The 19,057-nt window shown below is 34.8% G+C and overlaps 1 protein-coding gene across 3 annotated transcripts in view; it reads left to right on the top strand.

Annotated features, from left to right (window-relative positions):
• LOC139998184 (uncharacterized) overlaps positions 1–19,057 on the top strand; it is a 72,545-nt gene that overhangs the window by 48,320 nt on the left and 5,168 nt on the right. For 2 of the 3 annotated variants that reach the window (XM_072022532.1, XM_072022533.1), the window contains exons 3-6: positions 13,648–13,748; positions 14,169–14,317; positions 16,340–17,279; positions 18,402–18,917. In XM_072022532.1, coding sequence (XP_071878633.1) covers positions 13,648–13,748; positions 14,169–14,317; positions 16,340–17,279; positions 18,402–18,917 — 1,706 coding nt within the window. Of the gene's footprint in view, positions 1–11,355; positions 11,538–13,647; positions 13,749–14,168; positions 14,318–16,339; positions 17,280–18,401; positions 18,918–19,057 lie in introns of those variants that run through there. The other variant, XM_072022534.1, reaches the window with a different exon arrangement.

Genomic DNA, 19,057 nt, shown 5'->3' with positions numbered 1-19,057 from the left:
ATTCATACTTATAATTATGCATGAATTGAAATCTCTATTCAGTTTTGATGTATTCTACAACACCATTAACAGGATTGGAAATTTTATCTCCAATCTCTAGTCTATTTCAATCTATTGTATTAATATTATTCATCTTAAATAATCATAAAATTGGAACGTTTTTCTATTCATTAACGTTACGCGAATATTCCTTGCGTATATGCGTAAATTGCATGACGGAGAAGATTACTTTTTCATCAAATATTTTGAAATTTCGTAGCCCATAAATGAGATATTTTATATACTATTTTTAAATAATATGAGAATTAACGTAAAATATTTTTCCTGTTACATAGCGACTTCAGCTGTTACGTTTTAGATAAAAGTAATTTTTGTTGTGCCACAGATAAAATTATAAATCTGGAATACGTAATATCGTAGTGCAAAATGTCATGAAAACCAGAGATTGTAATAATCTCTGTGGTTCAAGTCGAAATTTCTGACTGTACTTTCTAAATTATACGGAACTTCGTCGTTTTCCTCTATCAAATTCATTTTCGGGAACAAGGGAAACAAACACAATAAGGAACGATTCACTTAAGTAGCGAAAATTCTTCGTAAATAGTTAGATTATGGTAATTGGCTGTTCCCTTCTCTGCTACGATCGAATTAATTATTACCCTCAATGTAACATAATGGTAACAGTATCATCCGACTATATTTTTGCATAATAGCAGTATTATCGTAAAAAACACGGCATTTTATTAGGTGTTTTTTAATTATCAATTAATGTTCGATTGTCTAATGCATTTCTGGAAAAATCTATTATATTTACAGAAATATTAATAGTTTACATTTCTCCTTCATCTTTTTAAATAAATTTCATTTTTCGCTATGCTATTTTTGTCTACAACGTACCAATTATATTGATCACGCCATATATCAGTTACTCTTAACAAAATCCCTCTCAAATAATATTTTTTCTTAATATACTTCTTACACGATATTCCAAAATTTCTGCCAACGCATAATTTTCCACTTTCTTGTTTTCTAACGAACCACTTCCGATATTCTACGGAACACATTTATTTTCGAGGAACGCAGCGTTGTATGCAATAGTATTTGCCGAGACCTAACAGTTTGCGCGGAAATTCATTAACTATATCAATAAACAGTTGTTGCTTAAGCACTTGCAAACTGCACCCTAATTTTCGATTATACGGCTAGCAAGCGTAAGGCTTTCATCGAAAGCAACGTGTTCTACCAGGAAACTGCTTGGTAATTGGCTATTAACGCGAGCATTTACCTTTGACTCGTATGCCCTTATTACGTATTCCTTTATGTCGTTAGTCAGTGTTTTAAACCTTCGTGTTTTTCTCGATTGACACAGGTTTTTCGCTTGTTCCGGTACGCTAATTGCACGCCCAACTTCCCCAACCAATTTCCTCCAAACGATGATTAAAACGAGATTCTTACAAATGGAAAAAAAAAAATATTTCGCTGCCGAGGAAAAGTTAAACAGATTAAAAATCTATGATATTTATAATTACGCCATACCATCTGCGCTACATTAACTTTTTATTTGAACTTTGATAAACTCGGATAGCTTATCGTGTTATTATTAATTAAAAGTTCCGAGCACGTTCCTTGCAATTATTTTTCTCCGGTTTTGTTTCTGTAAATTATCGGATATATGTCATAAATATTTGTCTTTTTATGTGCTATCTTAGTATATAAGTTATAATTTGTAGTTTTGCTTTCTTTATCCTCTGAATTTTTATTGACGAATTTCTCATTTTGATAAACTTTCATACAATAGTTTCAACATTTACGTTTATTTCATTCCACGTAAAAATAGAAAAAGAAAACAGTGTCTAACCAAAAATGTCAACCCTCTTCACGCGTGTTCTATGTGTTTCCTCTTCCACGATACTTACAAAGTTTATACCAATTAAATTCGTTACGATTAGCCTTACAGTCTTTCTCAAATTACATTTCATGTTCAAAATATTCGTGTCAAGCAACGATAGATTTTAATTCATTTGAAGAATAACTTTCAATGCGCCAAACGTTTCATTTGGTTTGGTAATTTATGCTTCCCTGAATGTTGGAAAGGATGCGATTATATGTAGATATATGTAAATGTCAGCAAAATAGAATTTTCATCTTTAACTTTGTTGCATTATGTTGTTTATCTTGTATTGTTCTGATATTAAAAAATATTTAAAATTTCAGCAATACAGAAAAAAATTGTTCGTGTGCATGACTTCTCGTTTGTATCAAACATTTTCTTAAAACATTACAGATCCTTTTCTTTGATAAAATTAATGCGATTGAAATATAAAAATTAAAAAATCACAAGACAGTTAAAGGAGATATAATATAGTAGATATACAACGATTCATTTACAAAGATAAAAATATTTATCGAAAAGGAAAAGATTTAAAGAATTAGTGGAACAAAATCCAATATTTCATACATTACCATCCGAACAATATATTAAGTTTGGAATTAAGGTACAAATGCACGATCTCTTGCATTTAACGCTTAGTAACATATTCCGAAGAGGACAGTATCGATTCAGGACACTTGCATAGTGTCTCACGGGGGTTGCATTTAATTTTACACGATTGTATCCTTAGAGTTTCTGAAAATTAGTTGAACTCTGACTCCCAATAGCGTCGCAACACCATCAAATTTTGTTATTATATTCTACGTATGATTTATGCAAGCTAATTTCTCGCCAGTTTATCGCGTGGCCCGATCGTATTCAAAGGCCAGGCGACGCATATGGAAATATACGGCTGTTTCATGTCGTCCGGATTCAATTCGTGATATGTTGCCATATGCTTTGCTCGGTCTACGGTGAAAATTATGCAAGGAGCTTCCAGTCATTCCGTTAACGACGTTTTACTTTAATCTAATTTGTAAGAGATTCCACGTTTCTGCATGTCTGCTTGTACAGAGCCACAGATTAACAGATTAATTCAATCTGTTTGTTGCGAGTTCCTTCGTGTACAGGCTACTTAATTTCTTCCTCGAACTCGATTGCGAGTTCGCTTTTTCCTCCCACGGTCGTTCAGTTGACGTCATAAAGTACGAGCTGAAATTTCATCAACAATTTCTGGCTTCTTTTTGATATCTAATCTTGACGCGCGTAAAATAAGGAAATTTTATGAAAATACTAGAAGCTTGTTTATTAAAATTCTCAGAGGGATTTTCTCTTTTAATTTAAAAGATTAATCACGATATTTCAATTTGATACGCGTAAAATAAGGAATTTTTATGAAAATATCCAAATTTTATTCATACATACTTTCAAGGAATTATTTGATTCATTAAAAGAATTAAATACATACCAGACATTTTTTTGAAATCAAATAATTTCTTTTTATCAAATACAATTCCGTTAGTATTAAAGAAACAAATTTATTCAAGTGAAATCGTATATAAACTTTCGTAAAATGCTATCTTAACTAAGATCTTCGTTCAAAATATGTACAAAATACATATTTTCATCCAGTACTTTCTACTAGTATTTTCTATCAGTTATTTCAAATAAACGACCGAGTAATTTGAATTTATCGAATAATTACCTTCTCAAACACAACTTCCATCAAAAGCGTATTTCCGTTTATCTATCACTGTAACGAATATTCGAATCGCAGACAATTCGAAGAAAATTAATGAAATACACTGTCATATTGATGAAATAAAATTTTCATCTGTTTTATTTCCATCTCGAAATTATACAACATTCTTTCCAACAAAACAATTTACGAGTAAATAAATCTTTTTACACTCGATGTACACCCAATGCGCGTATATCCAATATTGTATTACATTTCATGTTACGTTATTAATTATTAATTAACTATACATAAATATATTTCTGTTTTCAGCAAAAGCGATCTCAAATTTTAACGCGTTATGTCTTTTTCACAGAATCACCCCAAAAATTATTAATAATTAATACAACACGATTCCAGGCTCATATCAAACTCTTTCACTTCAGATATTAGCCAGAAGCTAGACTCACGATATAGTGTTAGTAACATTATAAAAAGTGATTCATATCTTGACTTATCGAATGAAAATTCTATAAAAACCTTGGTCATGAGGCCCATAAGTTCATGACTTAATTAGATATAGTTCTTCCATGATATAAATTACAGATGCACTCATAAGAATTATGTAATATAATAATCATTTTATTCTAAAGGATTAATATATATAAGACAAAAATTAAAGATGATCCAACGAAACAGGATAAAAAATTCAATGATCAAATTAAAAGGGTTAAAAGCTGTCCACTCGTCCTTGTAATCAGTTCTAGCTGAACTAGCTTCGTTTCACGATAACATAGACCTAAGCACTTTCGTATAATCGAACCATTAATAAATGCGCTTGCATTAGCAAATTTAGCGATCAATCAAACGATATCTTAAAAGTAGATAAACTATAAATTACGAGTCATTTCATTATCCGTTCCAGTTGATGTAAGAATCGTAAAATTGTAAAATAGAAAGTTTAATTAATTAACGTTAAATAATTTACGATTTGCAACTTGTCGATTCGCTGATGTTACATTGTTACTTGGTAAATTATGGCGCAAAGGGGTCCTGTAGACACGCGCTAGTTGATCTTAAGGCGTATTGCTAGGCGGAAAATGAATCTTTAATAGGGAGTCCACGTTATTCTCCGCATAATCGGCGAATTTCAGTCCGGCAGAGTATTGTCGCGGTCTTTCACGGAGGTCCTAACAATCTCGGCTAATTAAGTTGTCCTTCAATCTACGCGGATATTATTATAAAAGGGATTAACGTCGTTTTAACAGGGCGGAATCTCAGCTCGACTACTTCGACGATTTCGTTTGCCGCCTCGCCGAGGGACAAGGGTGTGCAATCTTCCCCGCGGGACATGCACCTATGGGAATATCTCGTTAAGAACGAATTTACATTTACTCTTTTGTCCTCGATTTTTCTCCTTTTTCTCGCGGCACACGCAACACGCGACTAAATTATCCCGCAAACGACCGCGATTGTTGCCAAGTAGTACGACCAGACCGCGTTAAAATCGAGCCTCGAGGTGGATGCAAGTCCTGTTAAGAAAAAAAAACAGCGCTTCAATGTTTTTTCATTAGGACCCCTTTGTTCAAGGGAGATTCAAGGATTTTTTTTAACGGTGTCGTCGCTTACGCATCGAGTATGTTAGGGTGGATTTTTGTATGCTTTTAGACGCGGAGAAGCGTCGTATTCATGGAAATAAGAGAATATTTGTAAGTAAAAGATGGGGTGAATGTGGAAGAGCGGAATTATAAAAAATCAGAGTATTTTTAGATTGCAGATACGTGGAGAAATGAAAATTATTTTAAGTGAAATGCCAGAGATAAAGTATTCCTCTGGATGATTTTATCTTGCAAAAAATGTTTATCCTAGATTATAAAAATATCGCTATGTACGTATTGTATTATCGTGGGCGAGATTTCTTTTATCGAACTATCATGCAAATTATGTCGAAAGATGTAAAACTTGTTTTCGTTTAGAAATCTAATCAGCGTGTAACAAATATTTTATTAATCTTAGTACAGATTCGGAACTTTACATGAAATGCGTTACTATACAAATTTTGTGCAATTTTGGTGATATCATAAAAGACCGTTTTTTTTTTTTTTTTTACAAATTAGTGGAACGTTTCCTACTAGAAATAAAAGTCCGATGGTATCTGTAAAAAGTAGTGTTTCTTGTCAAATTTTAAATTGTAGATTTCATCCTGTTACTGCACACTAGTACATACAATGCGCTCTAACCATATGCAAAACCCGAGCAGAATCGATGAGTCGAACATTGTACGTTCCCCTCGTAAATCACTTGCAGTAGCCAAACAGGAAATAGCATTTTACTTGACAGGGATTGACTTTTGGACTTACGTGTACGTAGCATTTTTCACGCTTGTCGCTGAATTCTACAATACTCAAAAATTCTAGAACAATATTTTTTAGCGGGTCCATTCAATTTGCCTTCTATACTACGTTTAATTCCATTTCGTTCCATTCCCAATTTACCGAATGCTTCTCAGTTCAGGTAATTTAAATAACGCGGAGCTGGTTCGATCGAAATAGTCGATTTCACGGCGTACCTACGTATTTTTCAATATCATAATTTAATGAACGCCATACACGACGCAATTCACCTTCCAACGCGTCCAAATAGCCGTACAGCTTTGAACACGATCTGAATTAAACAAATTACAAAGCCAGTGCGATTAACAGAGTGTAGAAATTTTGTTTAACAACGGTCTCCCCTTGCCTCCGGTCATTTTCATACGTAAAATTGTTGATTAAGGAAAGAAAGGAAAGAGAACATCGAGTGGAGAGGGAACGCGAAACGAAAAGACTAAAAACAGGCGCGTAAAAACTGGCGCACGCTGGGCGTGTATTAACCGGCGACGGTGAGAATGATAAAAATATAAAGCCGCGTGCCGGCAGGCTGCTCGACTACTAAAACTCCACGGGGGGCGCGGTAATTTTGCCGTTAAAAAATCGAGACAATTACCTGGCGAAAAAAATTAAACTGGATCAAGTGCATCACGGTTTGAAAGCGCCATTAAGTTAGTATGGCCGCATTTTACCCGTAGAAATTCAATCGGTGCACTGATGGACAAAGCAGGGGAGAGAAAAATAGGGTGGAGGAAGCCATGACGAGGACGGAGAAACGAGAGGAAAAAGGAAGCGCGAAACGAGAAGAGAGACGAGAAATCACGGTGGAGGACGACGAAGTCACGCTGTACCGAGTACAGGAAGGAACGACGTGAAAAGAGGGGGTTTAGAGAAGAAAAAGAAATATAAGAAGAAAGATAGGCAGATGGAGGGGATGAAAAGGAAGGAAACGGCGAAAACGGTTGAAAAGGCCGCGTCCGTATCATAGATTCTTGACGATAAGACGAGGACGGCTAGCGACAGGATGCAAAGGAGACTGATCAAGAGAGATAAAGATCAACGATTTGACGGAGACAGAGTAGAGAAAGAGTGGGAGAGAAGGGAAGGGAGAAATAACATGGGGTTGGGGGAGAACATAAGAGTCGCAAAGAGGAAATAGCATCAACGAGCAGCGCTTCATTTCAATGGAATTGGCTGCATCAATGCCAATTAATTAGCTGGTAAACTCCTGTCGGTCGTCGGCCTCTGAGTAATTTCATTAGTCCCCGGAGCAGAGAGCCGTTGAATAAATAAGGTCCTGTTTTCACCATGAATACCGTCGTCCGGCATTTCGGGAACGATTCCTCACGTGGATCAGCCCCTAATCGGTCGATCTACCTCGAAGATGCCCGCACACCGCTGAGCGATTCGAATCGCTCGTGCCGGCCAGCGCCGCGATCCTTAATCACTCTTTTTCCAACCAACCGGAAGGACACACGGAACTGTTTGTGCTTCCTGACAAACAGTATCTCGTCGTCGCTCACGGTACCAACGCAAGAAACTAACTCGTTTACGTCGAATAATCTTTTTCTCTTTCTATTTTTTTACCTCTCCATTTTTTTCTTTCTTCCCCCCACTTTTCCTCTCTCTCATACCTTTTTTCCACGTTTCGTCGGCAGAAATTGATGAGGTTTCGTGAACGAAATTTCGTGAGAAGAACGCGGTAGGTGATTTATCGAGACGCGACGAAATAAATGATTTGAGCTGATGAGTCTGACGAGAAAATGGTCGAAATAAGAATCGTAAATTTCGAAGTTTCGATGTATCTGTTTCGATAGTATTTTTCCCTTCCTCTCACTTACATTAATGAAAATTTCTGTGAACATTTCATTTCTACTTCTATCTTTTCGGAACATCAATCATACAATGCAATGCAATGCATACCCTTCGCTCTTTGCGTCTAGAAAGATGGTTTTTAATATCAAGTTCCACGTATTTCATCATCGTGAAATATAATATAAACACCGTTTCCTGTTATTATATCGCGTTTAATTCATTTTTGAATTTCAGTTTCCTTGCAAAGTGCTTGTTTATCCTGCATTTAATCCGTGCCTTTCTGTTCCATGCGCATTGCAAATAACGCTTCAGAATTTTCTATAGCCGCCAGTTATAGCTTCAGTTATTTTATGAAATTTTCAATTATTATTGTATAGAGATGGTAGTATAAAATGAATTTTGATTATATAAAATGGAAATCTGTGCGATCGTGTGAAATTAAATTATTTTATGAAAATGATTTTCTCGTAAATTAATCGATTTGATATTATCGAGAAGATTTTTAATGGAAAATTGCTTGCAACCGAATTGAAGAATTTAACGACGAATTTTACTTTGCTCGACGAACGAAGTCATACGGTATTTCGTGGAGAAAGTAAGTATCAGGAAAAGCTTTTAATATTTTAATGTATTATACTCTTGTTCGTTTATTCGAGGCGAGAACGATATCTCGAGATACGATTCGTTTTTGAAAGATAATTGAATTAACTCGTTCTATCTTCCTTTTATCTGCGCATAAGTGCGTTCAAGTTTGAAAACATCGCTAGAAACTCTCATCACAAGAAATTATTACTTCCTCGTTTTTCGAGTCATTTAATACGCGCATAGGTTTTGCTTCACTTTAATTGTTTTCAATTTATCCCGGCCAGAAGTTCTCTTAAAAAATTTTGTCATATGTCATTTTACATTCGCTTGAGAAATTTTTAATCGATTTTTTAAAATCGTATAGAGTGTTATATGTGAAGTAAATTATACGAATAATGAAGCTTCAGATTATTAATAAAGAAACTAACATATTAAAAGCACGTTTTAAATCAGATTTTCCTATTTGCCGTGATGGACGTCCAAAATGAGCTGTCGGGTAACTGATTATCTTTCTTTTGTTGCAAAAGTTAAAATGAAAATACACATTTTCCTGCAATAACGATAATCACAATTTTTAAATGTATACTTAATAAATTTTTCAGAAGAATAAAAGCTACGATTGGAGATAATAATTTTATCACTAAATTAAATCAACATCAAATGTGGTATTTATCTCTTTACTCATAATATATGTATATGGAATTAAGCAAATGATAAAAACACCAAAGAAAACAGCGCATTACGAATACACATAAACGATACGAATTTAATTAATTACCCTCTCGTTATCCGCTCTGACGTTATATTCCACTGGTATCTCCATGGTCATTCATTTTTTGTTATTACCTACTATACTTCATTCCACTCATTCATCATTTAAGATACACAATTAACTCTTTCAATCCTCATATATCTAACTTATGTTTGCAACAAGTATAATTATTTATATCATTCTTAAATTTATGGAAACAAGTTCTCAACCTTTTACCTTAGCTTTGCAATGTTGAATTACGCTTGTAACACAGATTCCAATTCATTAAAGGTGGTTTCTATTTGTGACACTTTATAATATTAGTTTGAAGTAAACTACATATGTATATAGTTTAATTTGTACTGAAACTTTCATTTTAATTTTGATTTCTTAAACCAAGTGCATTGTAATTCAATTTTTTGAAATTACTCTATTATAATTTCTAATTTTAATTTCAATTTTAATCTCATCGTTATATGGCTAACATTAAATTGTGTATAATGTAACAGTATTATGATACTGAGTAGCTAACGTTAACTGAAATTGCTTACCAAATAAGCGGAATATCACAATTGAAAATCACGAAAGATTATTATTGCACAACAGAAAATTATGAAATATTATTTCTCTGCAACCGAAAATTACGGCATACAGTTTTTCGTCTGAATGAAAAATCGTCAATGGTTATGTGTATACAAATCTTGTCTAAATGAAATTCTATTGGAAATTATAAAAAATATCCCTTCACAATAAAAAAATCATAAAAAACAATTTCTCTATAATCCAGAATCCTGCAAGATAATTCTCCTTCGCAACAAAAATATCACAACAGATCATATACAGATTTTCGCTCAAATCGAGTTCTACCGAAAACCAACGAAAAGCTTTTATACCAAAATAAAAGATCGTAGATTCACTCAAACGCAATTCTTTTTCACGATGAAAAATCATAAAAGCTCGTATAAAAATCTCGTCCAAAATCCTATCCTCGACTCGCAAGTTCCCCAGTTCGTATTTCGCTAAAATCATCGAACGATCCATATTTCGTCCGGATCCCTAACAACAGCGTGCAGAATGGTTGGAGATGAGAACGCTTTGGAAGTTTTTAGTCGGGGCTCGATCGTTTGTCCGACGGGGAATCTCATTAACGAGGGGCCATACTATAATTGCGTATCAGGATCGAACGACATTCGCGAATATTAGGGGCTCGTTCGCGGAGCTCTGTCGCCGGAAAATAGTCGGATTAGTCCGGCAAGCAGAAATATAGCAAGCGCGTGATCACCGGCTACGATTAAGGCTCGTGTACAGAACGAACCGGGGTAGGAGAAATCGTTTAATTAACGAGCCGTTCAAGTGACGATATTAGCAGTTATGCGTGAAAACAGTTCGCCGTTATTTTGGTTACGATAATGAGATCGGATCGCGAGGAAATCCTGCTTATCGGGTGCTGTAAATTACGTTTATTTAACGACATTCAAGATGATATATTGACCGCTAATGACAGTCGTTAAATGATAAAATATTTATTATTCTTCCTACTTTAATCTCTGACAAAATTAATAACGCTGACGTGGTATGGATTTGTTTTGCATGTATTTTCGAATTACGATATTGATGAATGTGTATTTTGGAATGTCATTATCGTCACCGATGAATTTATTTATTGACATTTAGTTGCAATTCGTAATATAATTGTGCATTTATATAACCATATTTTAAGAAAAGAACGAGATGTACCTTATTAAATAAAACTTTAACCGTTATGCTTTAATCAGAAGTTTAGAATCGACACTTGTTCATACGAAAAGCTTCGTTGGTACATATTGGACCTATTTCTAGATCCACTTGCGATTGATATTTATTAAGTTATAAGAAGATTTATAAAGGATATTTAAACGAATCACCTACTATATTTACATATATCGATAAGAGCAACGAATCTCAGGATTCCGCTTTTCTTAAAATAAGCTATCAAGAGCTCGAGAACACTTGGGACGAACATCAAGCAAAGAATACATCCGCGTTTCAGTTTGTTCAAGTCGCGTGTACTGTCATTTCCGTTTTGAAACGCGCACTTATTTTTAATGTGCAGTCTCGATTCGTCGGGCCTCTATACAGTACAATCTTCGTACAATATACAACGTACGAGCGACGGGCGAAACGTTAAGTCCCCTGTTTGCGCGATTGTCCTAACAATATTCGTGGCGCGGATGCGATACGGCCGGTATTATTTGCACGATACAATGGAAGCGTTGTGCGAGTAACGATATAAGCGTGAATTACGCCCGTCTGCCACCGGCCGATACAGTGGCTTTTCGCGCTCTAACGATTTGCTTCTTTGACTTTATGTCGCTTGGAACGCGCCCGGATTAGTGGCCATTGCGTTGGACTAACGGGGAAAGATCCTCGGACACTGACGATTAAAAGGACCATATAACTTTTGGAATTACTTGCCACGCAGCTTTCCCGGTAACGGATACCCTTGCAAAGGGGTGAAGTTCACCCTCTCAAAGATAGGGTTGCTTGGCAGTTTTGGATTGTTTCTTGTGAAAATGGTAGGAAGGAATGTTGTTGATAGTCCGTGGATGTTCGTGCAGATGCATATTTTTGCAGAAAGTGTAACAAAAATGGAAACAAGATAGAAATTTGTTATGCTACTAGTAGGTTAAACGTGTACATTATTTTGCATTGTTTGGTTAACGCGTATCATTATATTTGTTATAACATTTACATATTGGTTGATCGGTTAATAATATTAAATTTCGTATCATTTAGTGGTATCTTCGTACGAATACAAATATTTGATGCTATGAAAACGAAGTTATAGAATCGGATGAAAAGACACTTCATTAAAAAAATAAGGAGACGTGGAATATTTTTTGTAGGCACTGTATATCTTTTGGATATTTATTATTATTTTTATAAACGAAATTATAAAAATGAAAATTAAATAGAGTTGCTTTAAATATTGTAACCAGTACTTTACTTTAAATATTTTATATATTTTTATATATTGTTTGCATTCTGTATATTTTTGCAGATTTAAATTAGTCATAAATGTATAAATATCGGCAGTCCAGTAATCAGTTTCAATTTAAAGTATATATTTACACTTTTGAATCATTGGTTTAGCATTGAATATATATATATATATATATAATACATTATGTTTCGAATTAGAACAGTTCAATCGAATAAAATTGATCGTATCATTAGCTATAATGTGAATTATATAGTCAATAAAAGAGCCAACGAGCGAAAAAATTTTGGAAATTTTTGTCAGGAATGAATATTTAAAAAGGAATAGAACAAATTAACAGAATAATCGTAAAAATGATTTTAACACCTTGTTTCCCTTATTTTTCGACATTTTTATATTTTCACAATTGAATTGTTTAGTAGTCTCGTTCTTCAATAAAATATTCCTTTTGTATGCTTTGAGCAGATTTTTTCGTTATTATACGCATACGTTAAAAACAGACCATTTTACGAAATTATATTATAAGAGCATTATAAATGTCCTGCTATTACCTTCGAAATAACCGACAAGCCGTTTTATGTTTCTTTGTATTATTATTACGCTAATGAGATATTACAGAGAAATTTACGAAGAAAAACTACTTAACATTCGCTGTGCTACGAATACCCCTTTCGTTTGACTTTAATCCACTTAACTTCTACTCTGTAGTACCTTTTGTAGAATCAAGTATATTTGCATCCTTTTGTTTCCTGAACGATTTTAATAACGAGTTGTATTCAAATAGTAATGGCAACAATCTCTATAATTTCATGAAAAATATAAAGAACGTGTAGAAATTTATGTAAAATGTAGGAGTAAAATGTTCTTCCACCTGCAATGGGTTAAATTTTTCATATAAAGTATAAGATATCTCGTTAATTTGATCGTATATTCTGTATAATCTTATCACAGAGTATAAAAGAAAGAAGGAAAATTAATTCAATTAAGAGAAATTAAAATAATAGCAAGAGAATTTTTACGGATTTTGTTAATTTAAATTATTAATTAATACTGGAAACTTATTATTACAAATAAAATATAGTCAATGACGTTGATTCAATTATGCAAGAGGAGTTAATAACATTTTTTAAGTAATACAAATATATAGGAATGAACATCGAATCAACTCGAGCAATATACTTTCTATGATTTAACATCAAATTTAACAAATTATGAAATCGTAAGTTTGTCAGGAAAGCTATTGTAAGAATCGAAGATTTCTTTCTTTCTTATCGAATTAAAAATAATAATTCTGATATTACTGCAACGAATAAAATTAGATTTTATTTTATTGGAAAAAATTGGATGCTCGTGGACGTAACACGAATGTTCATGACTGTAGGGTTTTGTGCAATTAAATATTATTTGCGTTCGTCGGAAATGTTCTCAAATTGAAAACAACGAAACTGTTTTTACATTTGGATTTCATACAGATATACAATGGACAGTTGTTTTTTCAAATTCATATCCTGTTACACCTTTCTGCCGTAACAATTTACGTCTAATTAAACGCGGCTCTTGTTACACGAAGGATTAAAATCACGTGTTTGTTTTTCACAGGATGCAATCGCACTGTCAGGAATTCCGTTGGATGGATACGATGGACGGGACGAATGGGACGATGTATTATTCGCATCAGAGCGCCTCCTAGAGATCCTCAGGTAAATAAAAATTCTCTTATTAACAATTGTGAATTAAATATTTTGCATTTATTACGTTTTTTCTTGCTTTTTGTAAATCACATTTTCGCTCTGTATAAAGAGTAAATAAATCGAATAAACATAACAATAAACGAGGCAAAATTCGTTAGTTTCATCAAGACAAGAAGATTAGTCGAATTTCTGGTAATGAAATCTCATAGAAACGCGATACACGATCTTCGCTGACATTTTTTTCCAGTCGAAGCATATTAATAAAATTTAATATTCCTTCGTAGAAAAATTTAACAGCTTTTTAGAAAATGAAAATCCACGCTATTAAGCGTCGAATACGTAAATATCTTTTTATACAGAATTTCATTTCGTAATAATGTTCTGAGAACGCTATAAAAATGTCCTGTAACAAAATTTGGTCCGACGCAGGTGATCGAGTTAAAAGTTAGGAGGTTGCAAGTTGGTTTCCTGAAAGAAACCAGATGCGAAGGCGCTTACGTTCAATTCTCTGATGGCAGCGAGGATCTTGAGGATGAAACAGGACGTTACTGCGGCTATGTGAGTGGCAACACAACCAGGTAGAATATATTTCAATTTGATATTAGCTATTATATAGTTACCGTCAATTATATTACTATTGCAAAGAATTTTATATATAGATGTGTCATAAACAAAAATATCGGCACAGGCCAGATTTTCCTATAAAATTCTATATAAATCTACAGAACACACGAGTTTTCCACCAATCTTTTTGTAAAATATCTATAACTTTCGAATTCTAAAGTTTAAGTACTTCATGATTTATTGTCGTCGGACTCTATAATAAAAATACAGAATAGAACAGTAGAATAAAACATAAGATTTTATCTCAATTATCGTTAAATTGACCTAAGAATTGATTCTGAAACATTTTTGGGGCCGTAGGTAAAAAAGAAGGAAACGGTTCTATAAATTTTATTAGAATTATATACATTTTGTAATAAAGGTTATTGTAACTGTTTTCAGTTCTTTCTTACAATGCACTTTGATTTTAAATTCAGTTATTATATTTTATTAAGAAAACTGATTGCACGAATACCTTTGTTCATCGCTCTACATTATACAGATCATTATAAGATCGTTATGCAAAGAGTTTCTCTTATACCGTCAATCGGTTGTTACCATATTTCACATAATTATACTGACAGATTTACGTAATTGCTTTATCGATAGGTATACTTTGCATACATAATTTCCTATGAATTTTATTCCATTTTTTATTCTATTGTACCTACTCACGTCTGAATAATCGGATATCAAAGAAATTTGCATTCGTGAATATACAGAACTTAGCAATTACTAAAATAAATCATTATCAGAGTACGAAATGTTTGTACGATAAAATACGAGTGTGCTAAATATGGAGATAAAAGGATGGAGTGATTGGTAGGATCGTTAATGAAAAATAATTAACCGGTTGGAATAGTATTCACAGCAAGTTGTAAACCAAATGTGTGTAAGTACCTCTGGTAGATAATGGATTAAACAGATGCTTGTTGGTTGAAATGTAGCGATTCCAAGCCGCTTATAAACGCGGCATTTAATGTTTGTAAATATTCCCCATTTCGATATATCCGATAATTTTGGTTTGCTTTAATTTCAATTTTCTGGCTTCCGAGTCTCTTTTGTAATCCTTATTAACACGTTTCTGCGTTACGAATCATTTTAATGCAGTTATTTAATCATTCTCTAATTTATCGAATGTACAAGCGAAATATGTTATTTAGTTTGAAAGATAATTTGCTACAATAATAACAACGCGTCATTAAATTTTACTTCGATATTCAATTACGATAATTAGGAAAATGGATAGTTACATTTGTTATATTTATAATGTATTCTAGAATTTAATTAATTACCAATTGACCCATTACCAGATAGATAGTTGCTACGTTGATGTACCAGTCTACCGATCTCGAAAACTCATATTTTACCGCATTACGTATCTTATTGACCTTCTTATTCCAGCTATATTTTATGCTGATTATAATAGCAGAGAAATTAACATTGTTATCGGCTATTCATGATGTGTTCGTAACTATTGTGTGTATTATATATAGTAATGTTTTATAGACAGCTTCCATAGCGATAAATCATATTTATTTATATTACAAAAGTGTTGAATGAAAAATTAGATCTTTCCGTTTCGATATAACGTTACAAATGTAAACCAATTGACTGAATACGTAACAAAATATTCTTGAATGATTTATCAATAATTACTTACATGTATTGAAAAACTTTCCACTTTTTGTATTAAATATGTATTCCAAAATCTTGGAATACATAATAAAATTAAAAGATACATATACGTGGCAGACATTAAAATCAACAAAGGACCTATTATCTACTTTTCAAGTTCCCAACATTTTTAACATTACGACGAATTCTTAGGTATGTTAAACGAAAGTTTCGAACCTCTACATTTCATCCACTACGAATTAGATACCGTTAAACGTAGAAATACCAGCGAATCCATTACGTTTTAGTTCGTTAAATCGCAAAAACGTAATCTAGCCAAACCTTACCTATTCGGCTATACCCTTTTAATTATCCCGCAGGCTGTTCCTGCGAAAGGGACCGAATTTAACGATCATAATGGACTCGGACGTAAAGTTCGCCGCCGAAAATCCGGTGATCTTCTCCGCCCAGTTTTCCATACTACCTGCCCAGCTGGCCGCCGAACGGCATCGTGGATTCTCCCCGTCCTCTTCGACCGAGTGCCCATTGGAGTGCGCCGTGAGGAACGATCGAAGGTCCTGCAGGCTCGCATCCCCGGGTTATCCGGGCGTGTATCCGCGTGGTATCAAATGTAGGATTGCTCTGGAGTCGAGCGCGGGTCGCTTTAAAATCGGCGGACAACCGGACGACCTTTTCGACCTGATGAACCGTACGTCGCAGGACGGTTGCCAGACGGAGAACTGCGAACAGCACGTTGAGATCGTGGCGGAAGTGACGAAGACGAGGGTCGCCAGATCGAAAGACGAACGATTTCTAACTGAAGAGGTTCCGGTTGAGAGGCGAGCGAGGAGAAGCCCGGATCACGACGAGGAGGTGGAATTTATCATTGGGCAAACGTCGCACAAGACCAGGAAGGGCAGAAATAATCGAAGAAGACTTAAGAAAGCCAAAAAGGAAGCGGACGGATCAAAGGGTCCGCGCGGCAATTCCCATGGAAAAGCAGCGAACGGGGATATCCGGAGAAATATCGGCCGTCCAAAAGAGATCACTGAACAGTCTTCAGCAGACGCGTTCCACGGCTCGAGGAGCAGCTTCAGGCATTCCGCTGGCTATCGCGATCAAGGAATCCGGCTAGAATCTATCCAGAAGAGACTTCGTCACCCGCAGCGCGTCCATAAGAAGTCCATGGATTCGATAAGCTCAAAAAAGAATTTCGATCATGATCTAGGAGATATATCGGACGCGAGGATTCTACCCGACGGGTTAGGACACGAGATTGCAAGGAAAGGCTTGAGCCAGGAAAAGATCACCGCGTTACAGGTGAGTTATCCCCGGAAATTTATTTCGGACGACACTTTCGGACGTTATCTCGATCGTTTCGATCAGCTTGCCTAGTGTTTGATCGATTGCCGTGTTATTCGACAACGAAAGCGGGAAAGAAAACATCTCGTGTAAATACTAATTGGCAAGTAAAGATGTGCAGATATGTATTGATCGCGGTATCTATTATCGTGCTATTCTATGATACATACAGAGGTTATCTGATTTTAGTTGAACTTATAAGGTTTACCGCTTGGCAATCTGATAGCCGAACTTACAAGGTGCTTCAGTTAGCAATCGGATATACGAGTTAAACTTATAAGGAGTTCCGTTTACCATGCATATCTAAAATATGAATCGATATATTTGAACGAACAAATTGCTTGACTTATGAGGAACGAATATTATGGTTATAAAAATCGCTCTTAAAATTTAAAAATTATTCATTCTTTTCTCACCGAGACATAATAGAGAAACAATAAAACAAAACAATAGATTTTAATTTGAATTAAAAGGATTATTAATAAAACGAGTATTACTTTTCATTTTTTAGATAACTTATTAAGCAACACGTTTATTTTACAAACTCCATTTACAAGCATCACATACAAATTACAAATACACGATTTAATTATATTGAGAAGAGAACTGAATTAATTATTTTGATCGGTTTCGTCAAAATTAAGCAATCGATGTATCCACTGCTTCTTTTTAAATAATCTTTATCTTCAAGCAATTTCCGATTCTTTCAATAATTGCTGCTCACATAATTTTCGTCTTCCCCTGACTATTCTCATTCACTGGAAACCAACAACGATAAATATCCCTCGAAACTCGATATCGATCATTCTGTTGGTGTGAAATAGAGGAAATAGAGAATTGGAGAAATTATTTTGCAAGTAGATACCGGTGCGCTTTAATTTCGCTGCAAGGATACAACAGTAACTAGCGAACTCTTGCTAAACAGTTCGCTCGAAGTTTCCTTTTGCGGACCAAGTTGATTAAACGTTTCGCTTCGCGTCTAGCGCAAGCAATAGATACAACGCGCGAATTTAGCTAGACGATCTAACGTAACGTAGAGATGAAACGAAATAATCGGATTATATTTCTTCGCCCAATAAGGTTCCCGACTACAGATACGCAAAGAAGAGTCGAATACCAGAAAAATTAGCAAGCACCAGTTGCGTGGGCGATTATCTGGCGTTGCTGGAGAACGTGGACGGAAAGATCTTTGAAATCTCCAAGTTCTGCGGAGAGGGTCACGTTCCACGGATCCTTTCGAAAGGAAGGAGCATTATCGTGGAGTTCTTTGCGGAACAGGACGGCACTATAATGCACGACGGGTTCCAGTTGTCGTTTCAGGAAACGGAAGAGGCGCCCGGCGTGAAACACGATCGAAATTGCGAGTTCGTTTACAAAAGTACGGAACGAACCAGGGAAAGTATCAAGTCGTTGCAGAGCTGGTATCCGCCGAATACTTTGTGCAGTTACAAATTTATGGGCAGATCGTCGGAAAAGATCTCCGTTCATATGAAGATAATCAGGAACGAGCCGGACCAGGAATACGCTTTGCAGAAACGGAACTTCAGCCTGAATTACTGCTCCGGAAACGAGATTGCGGTTTACAATGGGATCGAGGTGAGTAACCGTCGAGCCAACGTAAGAAATTAACGGGTTGTGTGGTAAACATAATAGCTTCCCTGTTGCTTGTCTTATTTTGTTAAATTGTTCTTAAATGCTCTTCGTTCTTTTAAAAATATCAATAAATTACGTAGCTA

The sequence above is a fragment of the Bombus fervidus genome, chromosome 2, assembly GCF_041682495.2.
Source record: "Bombus fervidus isolate BK054 chromosome 2, iyBomFerv1, whole genome shotgun sequence".
NCBI classification, from domain to species: Eukaryota; Metazoa; Arthropoda; class Insecta; order Hymenoptera; family Apidae; genus Bombus; species Bombus fervidus.
This window is presented reverse-complemented; position numbering and strand designations above follow the sequence as displayed.